This window comes from Garra rufa, chromosome 9 (assembly GCF_049309525.1).
Source record: "Garra rufa chromosome 9, GarRuf1.0, whole genome shotgun sequence".
Taxonomy (NCBI): Eukaryota; Metazoa; Chordata; class Actinopteri; order Cypriniformes; family Cyprinidae; genus Garra; species Garra rufa.
The window spans coordinates 35,666,711-35,684,806 of record NC_133369.1 but is presented as its reverse complement, the minus strand read 5'-3'; the positions used below and the strand labels follow the sequence as shown (position 1 = coordinate 35,684,806).

Here is an 18,096-nt window from a genome sequence, read left to right as displayed (position 1 = left end):
AAATATTTCCCTTTTTTTAATTGTTAAACAATCCAGCTTTTGGTTTGGTTGGGAGAAAATAAAACTCAGAGACCTTAAGGCTCCTCTTTAGTTGACAACAGCTGGTTTGCAAGCGATTTTTAATTCAAGTTTGAGAATATTGTTGGTGCATGTTGTTCCCAAATGCACTTTACAAGCGACTCAAACTCAGAGCAGATGCAGAGATCGAGTTGCAAATTCTCTACAGCAGCATTGACTCTGAACTAAGGCTGGATGATATGGTCAAAATTCCTGTCACAGTATGTTTCTTAATTTGGTTTGATACAATATAATTCAGATATGAATACTATTTTTTAAAAAGGCCTCAGAAAAACTGCCAAGCAAGCCCACAACAGATCTCTGTAATTACAAACCTTTGAAAAATGAATTTGCAGGTTGAATGTAACAACCTATAAAACCATTTAATATTTTAGGTATTATTTTTTTTTTACGTGCAGTGCTCAAAAATAAATCAAATCTATGGGAAACACTTGTAAAGTATATCAAAATATCAAATCAGTTTAAAAATCATATCACCGTTACTGAAAAATGAAAACAATATTGCAATATATATTATTACATTATTGTCCTACTCTGAACTGAGACACTGAAAACACTGGAGCATGAACTTGTGCATATATTTAAAATCCCAGTCATTGCAATTTTATAATCGCACTAAGCGATTATTCGCTTATTAGAGTATTAGCCCAACAATATTGCTGTATTTACACAATGTCCTTAGTCTTTATTAATACAGTTACACTTGTTTAAATGGTGCAGCATTGATGGCATGTTGTTAACCTGGGTAAACTCAAACAATTCTTTTCAGCTTATCATTCTGGCCAGCGGAGGCCCACAGGCTCTGGTCAACATCATGAGGACCTACACATACGAGAAACTGTTGTGGACTACCAGTCGAGTGCTCAAAGTGCTGTCAGTTTGCTCCAGTAACAAACCTGCCATTGTTGAGGCTGGTGAGTCCATTTATCTTCAATGTAGTGGAAGGTGGTAGCTGACTATTCAGGATGGTGTGAGCATTAAGCTTGTCTTGTTTTCAGGTGGCATGCAAGCACTTGGCCTTCACCTCACAGACCCCAGTCAACGGCTGGTACAGAACTGCTTGTGGACTTTGAGGAATCTCTCAGATGCCGCCACCAAACAGGTACAGATCCGTCAGTCTCTTTCCCTCAGCTCTTTTACGCTGTCTTCTGTTCTTCCTACATGAGCCCTCTCTTTCTGTCTCCCCATTGTTTCCATGGAGAAGACGTCTTTAGCAGAAGTAGATGTGCAGGTAACAGTCATTCCTGCCTTTGTCTGTGACAGGGGTTAGGGGCTGTAGCCAGCTCTGACCCCACACAGGACATCAAATTGTGGAAAAAACGTGTTGATGGCGCATGAACGGATGCTACATTTGGTTGTAATGCCTGCGCTATGTGTACATTATGTATACATTTCACCCAGCTGTTGTTGTGGCATCAGAATTCTTGAACTATCAATTTCAATTTCTGGAATGATTTTGTGTATTTAACCATTTACCCACTCATGGTAGGCTTACAACCTCATGTAACGTGTAGTAAAATGTTACGAATGGCTGTGGCTGGTCGTGTGCAGGACTAAAAAAAAACATGGATCGAGTTTGTTGTGGATGCAACTTCTGGGTTGAATAAAGTAGCGCATTTCAATTATTAATCCCTCTGTTAACAGGAGGGTATGGAGGGGCTCTTAGGAACCCTGGTCCAGTTGCTCGGTTCAGACGACATCAATGTTGTGACGTGTGCTGCTGGAATCCTGTCCAACCTCACCTGCAACAATTATAAGAACAAGATGATGGTGTGCCAAGTGGGCGGAATCGAGGCCCTTGTGCGCACTGTTCTTCGCGCCGGAGACAGAGAGGACATCACAGAGCCAGCTATCTGTGCTCTTCGTCACCTCACATCCAGACATCAGGATGCAGAGATGGCCCAGAATGCAGTGCGGCTGCACTATGGGCTGCCTGTGGTGGTCAAATTGCTCCATCCTCCTTCACATTGGCCTCTCATTAAGGTATGGAAGTGATATGAGATCATCACTCCTTTCTTTTAGTGGCTTTCATTGTGCATGGACAAAAGGATGAGTTAATTTTACCATTTTTTTTTTTTTTTTTTTTTAAATGCCTGTGTCCTTTCTCAGGCCACAGTCGGGCTGATCCGTAACCTGGCACTGTGCCCTGCCAACCACGCCCCGCTCAGAGAGCAGGGTGCCATTCCCCGCCTGGTGCAGCTTCTGGTCAGGGCTCATCAGGACACTCAGAGACGCACCTCCATGGGTGGAACACAGCAGCAGTTTGTGGTGAGTCATGGTCACGTTTTTGATAAATTGTGAAGTTTCATTATTCTGAAACTAAACCCTTATACCCAATTTATGCTGGAATCCATTTATACATAAGCACACAAGTTCAAGTATACAATTGTCTTACAGAATGGATAGGTGAATAAGGTGTGTTGTATTTCAGGAGGGTGTGCGTATGGAGGAGATCGTGGAGGGCTGCACTGGTGCTCTGCACATTCTAGCCAGAGACATTCACAACAGAATTGTCATCAGAGGACTCAACACTATTCCACTGTTTGTTCAGGTTGGTCACTAAGAGCTCACATTGTCTTTTTCTCGTCTGTTATGATGTCCGGGCTATTGTCTAACAGTGTGTTTATCAAGGTATCTTTCCCTTTGTCGATTCATCTGGCTGTTGATCAAGTTTTTGTTTGTTCTGTCCTTTTATCAATTTTGTTCTATCATTCTGTTTGTCATTTGTTCTGTCATTTACTTTTATCTATCACTTTTGACCCTGTATGACAAAACCAGTCCTAAGTATCATGGGTATATTTGTAGCAATAGCCAAAAATACATTGTATGGGTCAAAATGGTCAATTTTTCTTTTATGCCAAAAATCATTACCATGAAGACATTTTGTAAATTTCCTACTGTAAATGTATCAACTTAATTTTTAATTAGTAATGTATGTAATTACATCTGTAATTTAAAATTACATTGATCGTTACACTGTTGACCCATCGCTTAAATGTCAATCCACCCTTAAACCTACCCATACCACCAAACCTGTCCCTAACCTTACCTGTATCCTACCTCAATAGCAGCAAAAGTGTTTTGCAATGCAATATGAACACAATAAGTACTTGGTTTTTGATGCAAGTACATAGTAGTTAAGGCCATCTAATATAAAATGGGACCAAACTTTCTTTCGATCACAAATATCTATTGTTTGTTCTAGTCACTGTTCATTCTATCTGTTTGTTTGCTTCTAGCTATCATTTTTTTGTTCTATATATGTGACCACAAAACAAGTCATAAGGGTACTTTTTTTTGTAATTCAGATTTCTACACCATCTGAAAGCTTAATAACAATAAGCTTTCCATTGATGTATGGTTTGTTAGGATAGAACAATATTTAAAGTTGTCCAAATTAAGTTCTTAGCAATGCATGTTACTAATCAAAAATTGTTTTTTTTAAATATATATTTATGGTAGGGAACTTAAAGTATCCTTTTTTTTTTGGCGTAAAAAATAGATAATTTTGACTATATCGCCAACAATTTATTTGAATGCATTGGTTTTTTTTTGGCTATTGCTACAAATATACCCATGCTACATTTGACTGGTTTTGTGGTCGACATGTTGTTCTGTTGTGTGTGTATTTCTCTATTGATCATTTTTTGGTTTGTTTGTTCTGTCAGTCTAGTTGTTCTATATATTGTTCATTCTGTCTTTTTTGTTCCATGTATGTTTATTGATCTGTCTTTTACTTGTTAGCTTTTTTTTTTTTTTTTGTTAATTGTTCTGTTTTTCTGTCTCTTATGTATATTGTTTTGCTGCTGCTTTTATTTATCTATAGATTGTATACTTGTTCCTTCTGCTTCATCATTGTATCTATTCTGTCTGAGTTAAAGTTTGGATGATGATTTTTTCCTTTTATTAAGTTGCTACTATATTTGCATCTGCTGAACTTTTACTTTGATTCTGTCTGACACGTCTCTCTCCATCTTTTTCTGCAGTTGCTGTATTCTCCTATCGAGAACATCCAGCGTGTAGCTGCAGGTGTGCTGTGTGAGCTGGCTCAGGATAAGGAGGCAGCCGAGGCCATCGAGGCAGAAGGAGCCACCGCTCCCCTCACAGAGCTCCTCCACTCCAGAAACGAGGGTGTCGGTGAGTGTGTGCTTCCCCTCTTATTAGACAGCACGCTATAGAATAATGCAGAAAGACATCAATTAAATATGAGTAATGGCAGCACACTGTGTCACTGCCTCCCGCTGTCTCAAAGTTTGAAGAAACTAGTTAAACTTCCACAGAAGCAAGTGCGAGTAGAAAACACTATGCAGATTTGTTTTCCCAGCTATGCATGGATTTCCACTGGAGGCAGTGGCTGGGGTGAGCAGGGCTGGCTCGAATGTTTTCTCGGTCACACTAACGTTGCTATCTCTCGCCCACAGCCACGTACGCCGCTGCAGTTCTGTTCCGCATGTCTGAGGATAAGCCCCAGGACTACAAGAAACGACTGTCTGTGGAGCTCACCAGCTCTCTGTTCAGAACTGAGCCCATGACCTGGAACGAGGTAAGGGGGCTCATCTCTGCTAAATCCTGCAATCAACGCTGGCACACAGCCCTGCTGTAGATTAAGCCTATAAATTCCCAGCGCATTACAGAACGGTTATGGCAGATGTGGGTGTTATATTTGTGAATTTACTGGGCAGGTGGTTCTAACAAAGCATGATTGTTTTTATGAGCCTCGAGCACTTTGAAAGCATTAGTGGAACCGATTCAGTCGTGATATATACGCAGAAGCGAGTGTTTCTCTCATGCGTCTTTTTCTCACGTGTATTTGCAGACTGGAGATCTTGGGCTGGACATTGGCGCACAGGGAGAGCCTCTGGGCTACAGACAGGATGGTAAGTTGACCATTTTCAACAAATGTGATCAGCTTTCAGCATCTGGGTGTGATACTCACTAATCCACTGCTTCATCAGCCTTCACCCACCAAACCTAGAGACACGCCTGGCACTCTTACTGGATTAGTAGAGCAAAAAAACGAGATCCGTCTCACAAAATGAGATGTTAGATGTGACCGCTTCAGTCACTATTCACATTTGTTTTATGCAAAGAAAGTGAATAGTGAGCGTGTTCTCGTTCTGGTCTTGTGGGTCTGAGGTTGTGCTATTGTGAGCTGCCCGTTTAATATGCTTCCTCTAACGTTACGTACGTGTGTGTGTGTGCTCCCTCCACTTCCCATCCACTCCCTTCGTCCTCCAGACCCAAGCTACCGCTCCTTCCACTCTGGAGGTTACGGGCAGGATGCCATGGGAATGGATCCCATGATGGAGCACGAGATGGGCGGGCACCACCCCGGCCCAGATTACCCCGTCGACGGCCTGCCCGACCTCGGCCACGCCCAGGACCTGATCGACGGGCTCCCGCCGGGCGACAGCAATCAGCTGGCCTGGTTCGATACCGATCTGTAAATACAATGACTTTTTAGGTGAGGCACCGAGACGCCCGAACACGCGCTCACGCGGCGAATGGCCGGTTGTGTTTGATCTGTGCTGACCGCACTGTGTGTAGGAGATTTTGAAAGGCTGGAGTAAAGCACGCCGGTAGCAGAACTAATCTGAGCTGCATCCGAATTCATTACAGTCCTGTATGTGTGCGTGTTTCTGCCCTTTAATCGGATTCTAATCTGTTTGTCCCCTCTTTTCTCTCTGCTGCAGCTGTATCGTCTGATCTGAATGAACCTGCATTGTGATTTTGGCCTGTAGAGTTGCTGAGCGGGCTCAAGAGAGTGGGCTAGTTTCTCTGAAAGTGCCTGACACACTAATACAAGCTGAGTTTCCTATGGGAACACATGGAAGTAAAACTTTTGTTCTGGTCTTGGTCGGTCAGAATATGGTGTGATTGACAGAAGAAAGCCCAAAAAGCAAATCCTAAGATGGAGTTTTCAACCTTAGCCTTGCCTGTACTTTTTATTACTTTTTATTTTTCAAAGGATATTTCGGTCTGTAATGGTACTTATCTAGCTTGCTTTATGATACTCGTCTTTTATTTTGCAGAACTTTGTATTCCTTTCGACTGTCTCTCTTTCTCTCTCATAGTGTTGAGTTATAGTGGTAATGATCCATGAAGATTTTATCGAGTTTATGGTGTAGAACACTAATTAATCAGTTGAATTGTATTCTTATCAAATGTAACATTGTGTAGCTTTTGTATAAAACCAAGAATTGGAGAAGTCCAAATATCAGCTCTCTTGCTTTAAAGAATTCACAAATGTTCCAAAGGGTTTGCAATCAGTTGGGGCCAGTTTTGCTTTTTTTTTTTTCTCTTTGGTTTTGTTTTTATTTTCTCCTGTCTTGATCTATTTTTTGATGGTAGCTTTAGAAAGGTTTTTAAAAGAACCCCAAATTATTGTAGCCTGCGATTGTTGGTTGGAGACTTGGTAATGACCTGGCTAAACAATAAAATGGACTTTTAAATTTATCTAATTGTGGACATTTTTATTTTTGAAATACACAGTGTGAACAAAGTGGTGCAGTCGTTCTATAACTACAAAGGACATTTTAAAACAATTATCACAAGTTTAACAGTCTCTTGTGAAATGCCATTTATAACAGATACAAAATTACAGTATACATATTAAATACCAGGCGTGAAACTCATTCTCCGATGCCCTTCAGAATCGCTGCAGCTAGTGATTCCACTGCCATGTCTGACTGGGACCTGGGACAGAAATTAGAGTGCATTTCATTAATTTAGTAGTCCAAACATTAACTTACACTACCAGTCTAAAGTTTTTGAACAGTAAGATTTGTAATGTTTTTTTTTTAATAAGTCTCATCTGATCACCGAAGGACAGCTAAAACAGTAAAATTGTGAAAATTTTACTATTTAAAAATGTAATTTATTCCTGTGATCAGAGCTAATTTCAGCATCATTAATCCAGTCTGTCACATGTTCCTTCAGAAATCATTCTGAATTGTTGATTAAAAAACAGTTGAGTAATTTTTTTCAAAAAGATCCATAGATCAGCATTTATCTAAAAAAAAAAAAAAAAGCTTTTGTAACATTATACACTATCATTCAAAAGCCAGGAGTCAGTATAATGTTTGAGGGGAATAGAAATGATTTAAATTAACACTTTTATTTAGCAAGGATGCTTTAAATTGATCATAAGTGATGATAAAGACATTTGTTACAAAAATTCTATTTCAGATAAATGCAGTTCTTCTGAACTTTCTATTCATTAAAGTAAGTTGAAAAAAATCTACTCGGCTGTTCTACATGGTTTTGAGCAGCAAATCAGAATATTAGAATGATTTCTGAAGGCTAAAAAATCAGCTTTGAAATCACAGGAATAAATTACGTTTTACAAATTCAAATTGAACAGTTATTTTAAATAGTAAAACATTTAAAATGTTACGGTTTTTGCTGTACTTTGGATCAAATAAATGCAGGTTTGGTAAGACTACTTTAAAAAAAACATAGGAATCTGTTCAAAAACATTTGACTGTTAGTGTTTAAGAAAACAAGTCCTCTGACTTAAAGCAAGTACACAATGCAACTCTCAAGCTCATTGCCTTAAACTGGCAACCAGAAGCCCCTGTCCGTCACAGTGTCTTATCTGGTGTGCACACTTGTGAGACTCTGCAAATGATTTTGGCCTGTCAGGTGTGAGTACAGGTCCTGATGAACAACACCTTATAAGAGTGATGCACTGGATAGCAGGAGCAAAATAATTCAAGATGCTCCCCAAGCACACTCATCCATGTTTCCAGCTCTGTGTAAATCAGCGTCCTCAGACATTGTAAGAATTAAACTTTGCCATTGCTGTGAGAATGTATACTAAGGTGGAAAAGAATGCAAGGCAGCAATCTTCAGTCTTCTAATGTGAGTTTGGCTTTGTTCGACTGACCGTGAGCTGAAGGCCATCGTGAAGAACTTACATCAACTTATGCTTGGGAGTTAATACTTTTAACCCTTACATCAGTGTTTTTGTATCAGAACTGAACTGGATTATTTAAATGCATTAAGCATGTAGCGCATTAGATTCTAGTCAAAAGTTATTCACAATGGTTGTTTACTTCATGAATATGGTAATTAGAGAGAAGTGCCAAGCACAGACCTGCTTAAATAAGATAACAGCGTTGTCCACATACATTACTGATGCAGACGCTGTGAATTTCACCCTAAATTAATTACTAATTTAAAAACTTTAAATATTTCTCCAAATTAAAACTGAGTAGAGGTAACCTATACCTGAGCTAATTCAATTCTTCGAAGTGCTGCTACGGAGCATGAATTATTTAAAAATCAAGTAGATATTTTTCTGAGGTGTATTCATCATTGTTTGTCTGCTCAATATACCCTAAAGCAAGAAAACAAATTAACAGAACAGAGTTCTGCTGAAACTAATGCTGCGTTACAGTTCTTAGCATTGTACATTGATGTATTGCTCTACAAGCTGAAACCCAATCATAACCCATTTTACTAATATAATGCTTGAAAAAACATTATGGTTGAACCACTGATGTCACATTGACCATTTTATCGATGTCCTTTCTATGTAAAGTGTGAGTTGCCGAAGATAAACGAAGGTCTTGCGGGTTTGGAACGACATGAGGGTGAGTAATTAATGACAGAATTTTCATTTTTGGCTGAACTATCCCTTTAACCCAGGGTTAAAAGAATAATATAGTATATCCAACTTCATCTGTCATACACATTCAAGGAATATTCTCATTTTAATACAAGTTATAAAGAGTTAATTTACTCAAAAGTGAAAATTCTGTTTATATTTACTTATCCTCATGTTGTAACAAGCATATAGTAGTGCAAATTAAAACCTGGGAGATTTTTGTCCCTCCATTAAAAGTCCTTTCCACAATTTTTAATGCTTAAAATTATTCATACAAACATTGTTAAAGTAATCCAAATGAATCAAGTGTTAATAAAAGCCTTCTAAAGAGAGACACAATCAATTTACACAAATGTATTTAATTTGATTTATATATATATATTGATCATTGCATATGCATAGAGCACATCAAATACGGTAAATGGAAGCTTAAATGTACTTCAATGTACATGAGAACCTTACTGGTTCTTGTGCGTCAAGCAAGCACATTTGTGACCTTGGACCACAAAACCAGTCATAAGGTTAAATTTGACAAAACTGAGATTTATACATCATATGAAAGCTCAGTAAATAAGCTTTCTATTGATGTATGGTTTGTTAGGATAGGACAATATTTGGCTGAGATACATCTATTTGAAATCAGAAATCTGAGGATGCAAAAAAATCAAAAAGACTGAGAAAATCACCTTTAAAGTTGTCCAAATTAGGTTCTTAACAATGCATATTACAATTCAAAAATTACATTTTGATATATTTACAGAAGGAATTTTACAAAAAATCTTCATGGAACATGAACTTTACTTAATTTCTTAATGGTTTTTGGCATAAAAGAAAAATCAAAAATTTTGACCCATTCAATGTATTTTTGGCTATTGCTACAAATATACCCCAGCGACTTAAGACTGGTTTTGTGGTCCAGGGTCACATTTAAGCTTCCGTTTGTCTTTAACATGCTGTATTTATGTGCGCTGATCAGTGTTTATATTTGAAAGCATTACTTTGCAACTTGATCTCATGATGAAAACGTACCAGACATGTACATTTCATGACATATTCGATGCAAAATGTCCAATGTCACCGCAGTTCTGACTTGAAATGTTCTTTGAGTGGTGCTATGACTCTAATGCACTGACATTTTTAAATAATGTACCATCTGCACTACACCTAAACCTAAACAATAGTATGAACAAAAAAAAAAAAGTTTGTCACAGGATTTGTACTCAAGGATTACGCATGTCCAATTCCATGTTATGTCTGGAAAGCAAAGCATATGGAGCTGTAATGACAACTGTACGGAAATGATTACAAGTGCTCAATGTTTTACCACCTTCGGTGTTCATTTCTTTTGGAAACTGCAGTGATATTCTTATTGGTACATATTTGGCATCTTGCGAAGAAGTTCCCACAGGTACGTTTTTGTCATGAGATCAGGTAAGTACTTTTACAATACTTTCACAAACTTTTCTGGTAAAAGTTTTGGAGACTTGGGCTTTTATTGTAGGGACAGAAATCTCTCAGATTTGACTTAAATACCTCATCGAATGATATGCGACAAAAAAATCCTCTTTTTTTTTTTTAAAAGCAAAAACGTGGGAAAATACTCCAACTATATGTTGATAAAACTTTCTAATGTGCATGTGTTAAATGCTATACAGTATACTTAAAAAAAGGCTGTGTATTTGGCTTTAAAAGTGTATTATGAAAAGCACTACAGTTGAGGTCAAAAGTTTACATACACCTTGCAGAATCTGCTAAATGTTAATTGTTTTACCAAAAATATGAGGGATCATACAGAACGCAAGTTGTTTTTTTATTTAGTACTGACCTGAATAAGATTCACATAAAAGATGTTTACATATAGTCCACATGAGAAAATAATAGTAGAATTTATAAAAATGACCCCGTTCAAAAGTTTACATACACTTGATTCTTAATACTATGTTGTTACCTGAATGATCCACAGCTGTGTGTTTTTTTGTTTTGTTTAGTGATAGTTGTTCCTGAGTTTCTTAGTTTGTCCTGAACAGTTAAACTGCCCGCTGTTCTTCAGAAAAATCCTTCAGGTCCAACAAATTCTTTGATTTTTCAGCATTTTTGTATATTTGAACCCTTTCCAACAATGACTGTATGATTTTGAGATCCATCTTTTCACACTGAGGGACTCATATGCAACTGTTACAGAATGTTCAAAATGCTCAGTGATGCTCCAGAAGGAAAAACTATGCATTAACTAAGCCATGTGTACATTTTTCTTATTTTGCCTAAATATCATATATATTTTTTCATTTAGTACTGCCCTATAGAAGCTACAGAAGATGCTTATGTTTCCAAGAAGACAAAAGTTAAATTTACCCTGATCTTCAACCGTGTTTCCTTCTGAAGCATCAGTGAGTGTTTGAACCTTCTGTAATAGTTGCATATGAGTCCCTCAGTTGTCCTTAGTGTAAAAAAAAAAGATGGATCTCAAAATCATACAGTCATTGTTGGAAAGGGTTCAAATACACAAAAACGCTTAAAAAAACAATACATTTGTGGGACCTGATGGATTTTTCTGATGAACAGCGGGCAGTTTAACTTTTCAGGACAAACAAGGTACTAATGAACAACTATCACACAAACAAAAACGCAGCTGTGGATCATTCAGGTAAAAACACAGCATTTAGAATCAACTGTATGCAAACTTTTGAACAGGGTAATTTTTATAAATTCAACTATTATTTTCTCTTGTAAACTATATGTAAGCATCTTTTATGTGAATTATCTTATTCAAGTCAGTACTAAATAAAAAAAAAAAACATGTATTTTGTATGATCCCTCTTATTTTACTCTAATTAATAAATTAAACTAAACTAACTATAGTTGAACTAATTAACATTTTGCAGATTCGGCAAGGTGTATGTAAACTTCACCTCAACTGTATATGTACAATAAATTGAGCTTGAGGAAAGTGGAGAAAGCTTGCATTAAATTGTACCTGGGATACTAATAAAGAATTTAACTTTATTCAAAGGGCCCCCAGAGCGGAAAGCATTCTGGTGATGTCATCATTCAGTTATGCATTGTTTTCAATAATTCGTCTCTGCTTTTCCAAGAACCCAATATTGCTGAAGCTTTGCCTCCCAAGCTTGGCTGGGCAACATCAAAGGGATTCCTTCTCATTTCAGCAGAAGGAAGAGGAGGGGGGTCCTGCCCCCACAGGCAGCCACAATAAGCCTGTATCAATCTGAGGGTGAGGCCTGAGCTCAAGGAAGCTCTCATCAGAGGCCTACGCCTCAGCCACCGACATGAATGGATCAAAGAGGAGGGTCGCACTAAGAGACCCGACCGGGGGCCCATGTGGCGCTGGTTGAGGCGCCTGTGTCGATTAACTCACCTAGTAGGCAGCGTCAGTTTCTGCAGCACGTGAACCAGGATCTGCCCTTCCGAAGAACCCCAACAGGAGCTGCCAACTGCACTCATCTGTACGGGAAGAAGATAAAATGTACCTTAGGAAACTGGCTCACAGATGACACACTCTCATACGATGTCAACCAGAAGCAGCGTGAAACCTATTTAGTCACTTTAACGCACTCCACGAGCTCCGCTCTATCATAACAGGCTGAAAATAGCATGAATGGTAACCCGTACGACACTCGAGTACTTTGCCGCTGATTTGACGTGTCTGTTTTTAGAATTAGCGGCTCTCCGCACTTCAGCGTGACGGACCCCATTACAATGTCATCTCGATGGCGTCTCACAGATGAGATGCTTCATCTGAGTGAATGAGGGTCAGTGAAAGCCCCCTCTGATGAACAGCACAGGACAGACACTTCATCTTTTTAAGAGCTCTCCGTGAATCCTGATCCTCACGCTGGCAGATGTACAGCACACGCTGGGAAATCGGAAAGGCCGTTTGTAACTTTTTCCTTCATAACTCACATACTGCTACAAATCTACCTGCCATCTTTTGATATTAAAAATATATGTGTGACAAAAGTAACTAATAATAGACATCACGAAAATAAGCAGACCATAAAACTTTGTTAGTGTCAGTTAAGTTTTTTTTTTTTAATAAGAAAGGAAATTGAAACTTTCAGCAAGGAAGCATTAAAGTATGGAAGCCTGTTTCTGCCAAAAAAAAAAAAAAAAAAAAGTTATTGTGACTATCTTGTGATACAAACTCGCCATTTGGAGAAATAAAGTCAGAATTGTGTCATATAAACCTGCAATTCTGAGAAATAAAGTCGCAATTGCATGATATACACTCCCAATTGCAAGTTAAAAAGTCAAAATCCGCAACTGTAAATTCTGAGAAAAAAAGTCAGAATTGCGAGATAAACACGCATTTGTGAGAAAGAAAGTCAGAATTGTGAGATACAAAGTCGCAACTGCGAAAAAAAGTGAAAGTTGCGAGTTTATATCTCACAATTCTGACTTTATTTCTTGCAATTGTGAGTTTATATCCCACAATTTTGACTTCATAACTGACAATTGTGCGTTTATATCTTACAGTTCTGAGAAAAAGGGCAGAATTGTGAGTTTATGGGACACAATTCTGGGAAAAAAGAGAACTGTGAGACACAAAGTTGCAATTGCGAGAAAAAAGTCAGAATTGCGAGATACAAAGTTGCAATTGCGAGAAAAAAGTCAGAATTGCGATACAAAGTTGCAATTGTGAAAAAAAGTCAGAGTTGCGAGTTTATATCTCGCAATTCTGACTTTATTTCTTGCAATTGTGAGTTTATATCCTACAATTCTGACTTTATAACTCGCTATTGTGCATTCATATCTCAGTTCTGAGAAAAAAAATGTCAGAATTGCGAGTTAATGAGACACAATTCTGAGAAAAAAGACAGAATTGTGAGAGACAAAGTAGCAATTGCGAGAAAAAAACAGAATTGCAAGTTTATATCTCGCAATTCTGACTTTATTTCTCGCAATCGTGTTTATATCCCGTAATTCTGACTTTATAACTCACAATTGTGCGTTTATATCGTACAGTTCTGAGAAAAAAGGTCAGAATTGATACAAACTCGCAATTGCAAGAAAGAAAGTCAGAATTGAGAGATACAAAGTCACAACTGCGGTAAAAAAGTCAGAAGTCAGACTTTATTTCTTGCAATTGTGAGTTTATATCCCACAATTCTGACTTTATAACTGACAGTTGTGCATTTATATCTCACAGTTCTGAGAAAAAAGGTCAGAATTCTCCTGAGGAGAATTTCATCCACTCAAAGTTTATGCAACTAAAACTTCAAAAACTTAAGGGAATAGTTCACCCAAAAATGAAAATTCTGTCGTTACTTAATTAACTTCATGTCACTCAAAACATGTAAGAACTTTGCTCATCTTCGGAAAACAAATTCAGATATTTTTGATGAAATCTGAAAGTTTTATGACCCTTTATAGACAGCAATGAAACTACTATGTCCAAGGCCCATAAAGGTAGTAAGGACATTGTTAAAATAGTCCATGTGACATCTGTGGTTAAAACGTGACATACTACAAGAATACTTTCTCGGATTTCATCAAAAATATCTTAATTTGTGTACCAAAGATGAACGAAGATCAACGTCTTGTGGGTTTGGGACAAGTGAGGGTGAGTAACTAATAGCAGGTGAACTATCCCTTTAATAAAGAAATTGTGAAATGAATTCATATTAATAGAATGGTTTATTCCATTCTTCTTCAACACACACACAGAAGCACATCACAAATCTTATTTAAAATCACTTTTCATTTCTGTAATAATAAAATAAACCAGGGTGTTTTCATTCAGTATGTGTGTAAATTAATGTGTTCATCTGAAGCTTTTGCACTAATTTAAACTCCAACAGTTTTGCGCAAGATTTCTTGTTAAATAATGTAATATTTACATAATAAAAACGTAGTGCTCTTAAAAAGCTTCAAACTACTTTTTCCTAGAGTAGCTCCACTTTAGTCTAACTTACCAAGTGCCAAATGAGAGCATAAATTCCGCTAGTTAATCTGTTACTTTTTTTTCCTCAAGACCTAATGTGTTGAATATGGCATATTGGTGATAATAAATTAAAATTAATTGTAAGTACACTGCTGTTCAAAAGTTTGGGATCAGTAAGATTTGTAATGTTTTTCAAATAAGTTTTTTTAAGTTCCATTTATTTGATCAAAAATACAGAGTTAAAAAAAAACAGAAATAAGAGACAGTAATACTATGAAATATTACTGCAATTTAAAACAACAGTTTTCTGTTTTAATATACTTTAAAATATAATTTATTTCTGTGATGCAAAGCTGAATTTTAATCAGTCATCAGTTACTCAAGTCTTTAGTGTCTCACAATCATTCAGAAATCATTCTAATATGCTAATTTATTATGTCCTGTTTAATATTTTTTTTTGGAACCTGTGATATATTTTCAGGATTCTTTGATGAATAAAAGGTTAATTTATTCAAAATATCTCCTAACAATATAAGTCTTTACTATCACTTCTTATCAATTTAACAAATCCTTGCTGAATAAAAGTATTAATTTCTTTCAAAGAAAGAAAGAAAGAAAAATGTACTGAACCTAAACTTTGAACGGTAGTGTATACTGTTACAAAAGATTTATATTTTAAATAAATCTTGCTCTTTTTAACATTTATTTCAACAAAAAATCTGAAAATAAATACTGAGCACAACTGTTTCCAACATTGATAACTAATAAGCATATTAGAATGATTTCTGAAGGACCGACATGAAGACTGGTGTAATAATGCTGAAAATTCTATTTTAAATTCTATTAGAATATAAAACCACTATTTTAAATTGCAATAATATTTCACAATATTACTTTTTTTGTATTTTTAACCAAATAAACACAGCCTTAATGAGCAGAAAAAGTCTTCTTCAAAAACATTAAAAAATCTTACTGATCCCAAACTTTTGAATTGATTATGGTTCAACTAATATGAAAAGTATCACACTGACGGATATAGTAAAAAGGCAATTTTGGAAACTGTATGCAGGGCCCAAAAGTTGCAATGAAGTCACTATACAGAAGCACACAGAGCTGAAATTGAGACTATATCATGCTCAGACACTACGCCGAAGTTGCCAGAACAGACTGGGATCAACTGGCACTTCAGAAGTTTGTCTTATTCTGTGTTTATGTCTCACACACTCTTTCATGCTAAGCCACATCTAAGCAAGGAGCCCACAGATTGTGACGGCACGTTCAGAAAATGCTGCCTTTACTTCTAAAACACAACAGGGTGACAGCTTGTGCACAAAAGCACTGTCTGAAAAACTAATGCTATCTGGAAAAACTCTTGTGATACTAAGGGACAAATATGCTGATTTATTTATTTTTTTGCATTTCAAAAAGAAATAGGGTAATAGCCCTGAGTATAAGGAAGGGTCCGATATAAGAAGGGTGGTGGGATCATCATTACGTTTCTAAAGAGTCTGCTGTCTTGTGCAAGGACACACACGCTTGTGCTCTTTATCACTGATGTCATCACCTCAGCCCGCCTGCCCACTCGTTACTAGGCAACAGGGTTATGCACCCGGCTGAACACGTCATTTTAGCCTTAGTTCAATTCCTTCCTCCCCAAAACACAAGGCATTACCTATTCACCCATTTAAATTGGACGTATACAAATTTATGCTAAATAATCACATGCTTAGCAACCCAACTGTTGTTAACTGACAGCTGCAGCTTGTCCAAAAGGGCTGACAGAGGGATAAGTATATGATCAGCGTATATTTATTTGAACAGTATTACAAAAGGATCATTCATCCAGTCAATCATTTACTCATACACATGGTTACACATTTAGTGTGTAAAATTAACACCTGATATTACAGCCAGATGTTTGACTGCTGGTATAATATCTAGTGAATGCTGAACTGAATGAAGCTGGCTGTTAACAAATTGATGTGGTGTGTTCTGTGTGAGGTGACAATGGCACACACAAAGTTTGGTGTCAATATGTCAAAGTTTTGCAGAGATACAGCCTTAGACATAGTCTGGTATCATGCTTCAAATTTGTTACGGTGCAATACAAATAGGATTTTTATTTATGAACACAAAATCCATAACATTTTGTCAGAACAGTGTGAAGATGATCTGACTCTATTTTGGCGAAAATCAGACAAACAGCCTAGGAGGAGTTCGAAAAAGCAGGTTTTTAACAAAAATCTAAATGGCAGACAGGAAGTTCGGCTGACTATGGGATAATTGTTGTGTTGTATTATGTTGTCAGCATGACCCAAGGAATATTTTGAGACCAGTTCCATTACAATAGGCTAATGCAATCAAAAAATTGTAGCATTTTTGGAAATTTCATTATTAACCCTTAAATGCGTACCTTGGGTCTTTAGCGACCCAGGACGTCAATCACTACTCTCTCCCTCCTTAATTTTTTTTAAGTTTGACATATGATATTCCTCAATCTATTAATTATAAACAATATAACAAGAAAAAAATAACAAAATATAAATTATTTTTTTGTAAAAGGTGTATAGGGTCGCTAGAAACCCGAAGTGTGTAATAGCGCAAGTATATTTTTCGTGTGCAAAAATATGTAAATATCTGATGACTCAATACGTGCAATTCACCTTTATTCCTCGGGGTGGAACTGTTTGATCCACAATAATGACATGATGTTTCACTCGTAACTATCGCAGGCATAAAACAAAAGAATATCATTAGCAAAAATGTAACTGGTATCAATGGCTTAACTGCAGAGCAATTACTGTATGCAATAAAATATAAATGTCACTGTTATTTGATGGTGGATGTAGTGAATAAGCTGCCAGCGATCAAAATATTGACTTTGAAGTCATTGAAAATTATTGTTTTGAGAATATGGTTAAAGTGTGAGGTGACAATGGCACATACAAAGTTTAGTGTCAATATGTGAAAGCTTTGCAGAGATACAACCTCAGACACAGTTTGGCATTATTCCAGCAAATTTGTTGATGAGTTAAACAATAACTGTTTTATATATCGAGACAAAATCCAAAACTTTCTGCCAGCATGGTCTGGAAATGATCTAAGTCAAATTTGGTGAAATTCGGTCCAATTGTCTAGGAGTTTGAAAAAGTAGGCTTTTTGACATAAATCAAAATGGCTAACATGAAGTTGGGACAATTATGCTATAAATGGTATTGATGTTTTCAGCATGATCCAAGAAATCTATCAAGGTCAGTCTCATTACAATAGACTAATTTAAACAAAAACAAAAAAAAATTTCAGTATAACTTCTGACCAAAACCTTTTTAGTACCATGAGGGTATGGTGCCAAAGAAACCTACTAAGTTTCGTAATGATATGAAAATGCGTTCGTAAAATATAGCATTTTACAACAAAATTCAAAATGGCCAACGCTCAAAATGGCTAACATTGGAAATGGTATGGTTCGACTCTGCATGCTGCTCCAAATCTAAAGAGACCAGTTTTA

The 18,096-nt window shown here is 36.8% G+C and overlaps 2 protein-coding genes across 3 annotated transcripts in view; one reads left to right on the top strand and one right to left on the bottom strand.

The window, feature by feature from the left end:
• The window catches only part of ctnnb1 (catenin (cadherin-associated protein), beta 1), a 17,579-nt gene extending 11,045 nt beyond the window's left edge, over nucleotides 1-6,534 (top strand). Inside the window, exons 7-17 of one of the 2 annotated variants that reach the window (XM_073848023.1) lie at nucleotides 848-992; nucleotides 1,077-1,180; nucleotides 1,283-1,309; nucleotides 1,723-2,061; nucleotides 2,188-2,346; nucleotides 2,510-2,629; nucleotides 4,065-4,215; nucleotides 4,500-4,621; nucleotides 4,895-4,955; nucleotides 5,317-5,542; nucleotides 5,772-6,534. In XM_073848023.1, the coding sequence (XP_073704124.1) occupies nucleotides 848-992; nucleotides 1,077-1,180; nucleotides 1,283-1,309; nucleotides 1,723-2,061; nucleotides 2,188-2,346; nucleotides 2,510-2,629; nucleotides 4,065-4,215; nucleotides 4,500-4,621; nucleotides 4,895-4,955; nucleotides 5,317-5,525 (1,437 nt within the window). In that variant the 3' untranslated portion in view covers nucleotides 5,526-5,542; nucleotides 5,772-6,534. The remainder of the gene's footprint in view (nucleotides 1-847; nucleotides 993-1,076; nucleotides 1,181-1,282; nucleotides 1,310-1,722; nucleotides 2,062-2,187; nucleotides 2,347-2,509; nucleotides 2,630-4,064; nucleotides 4,216-4,499; nucleotides 4,622-4,894; nucleotides 4,956-5,316; nucleotides 5,543-5,771) is intronic. The other variant, XM_073848024.1, reaches the window with a different exon arrangement.
• Nucleotides 6,535-6,549: 15 nt separating this feature from the next.
• The window catches only part of ulk4 (unc-51 like kinase 4), a 177,957-nt gene continuing 166,410 nt past the window's right edge, over nucleotides 6,550-18,096 (bottom strand). The window contains exons 20-21 of the mRNA XM_073847841.1: nucleotides 12,063-12,148; nucleotides 6,550-6,774 (exon numbers count right to left, since the gene is read on the bottom strand). Coding sequence (XP_073703942.1) covers nucleotides 6,711-6,774; nucleotides 12,063-12,148 — 150 coding nt within the window. The 3' untranslated portion in view covers nucleotides 6,550-6,710. The remainder of the gene's footprint in view (nucleotides 6,775-12,062; nucleotides 12,149-18,096) is intronic.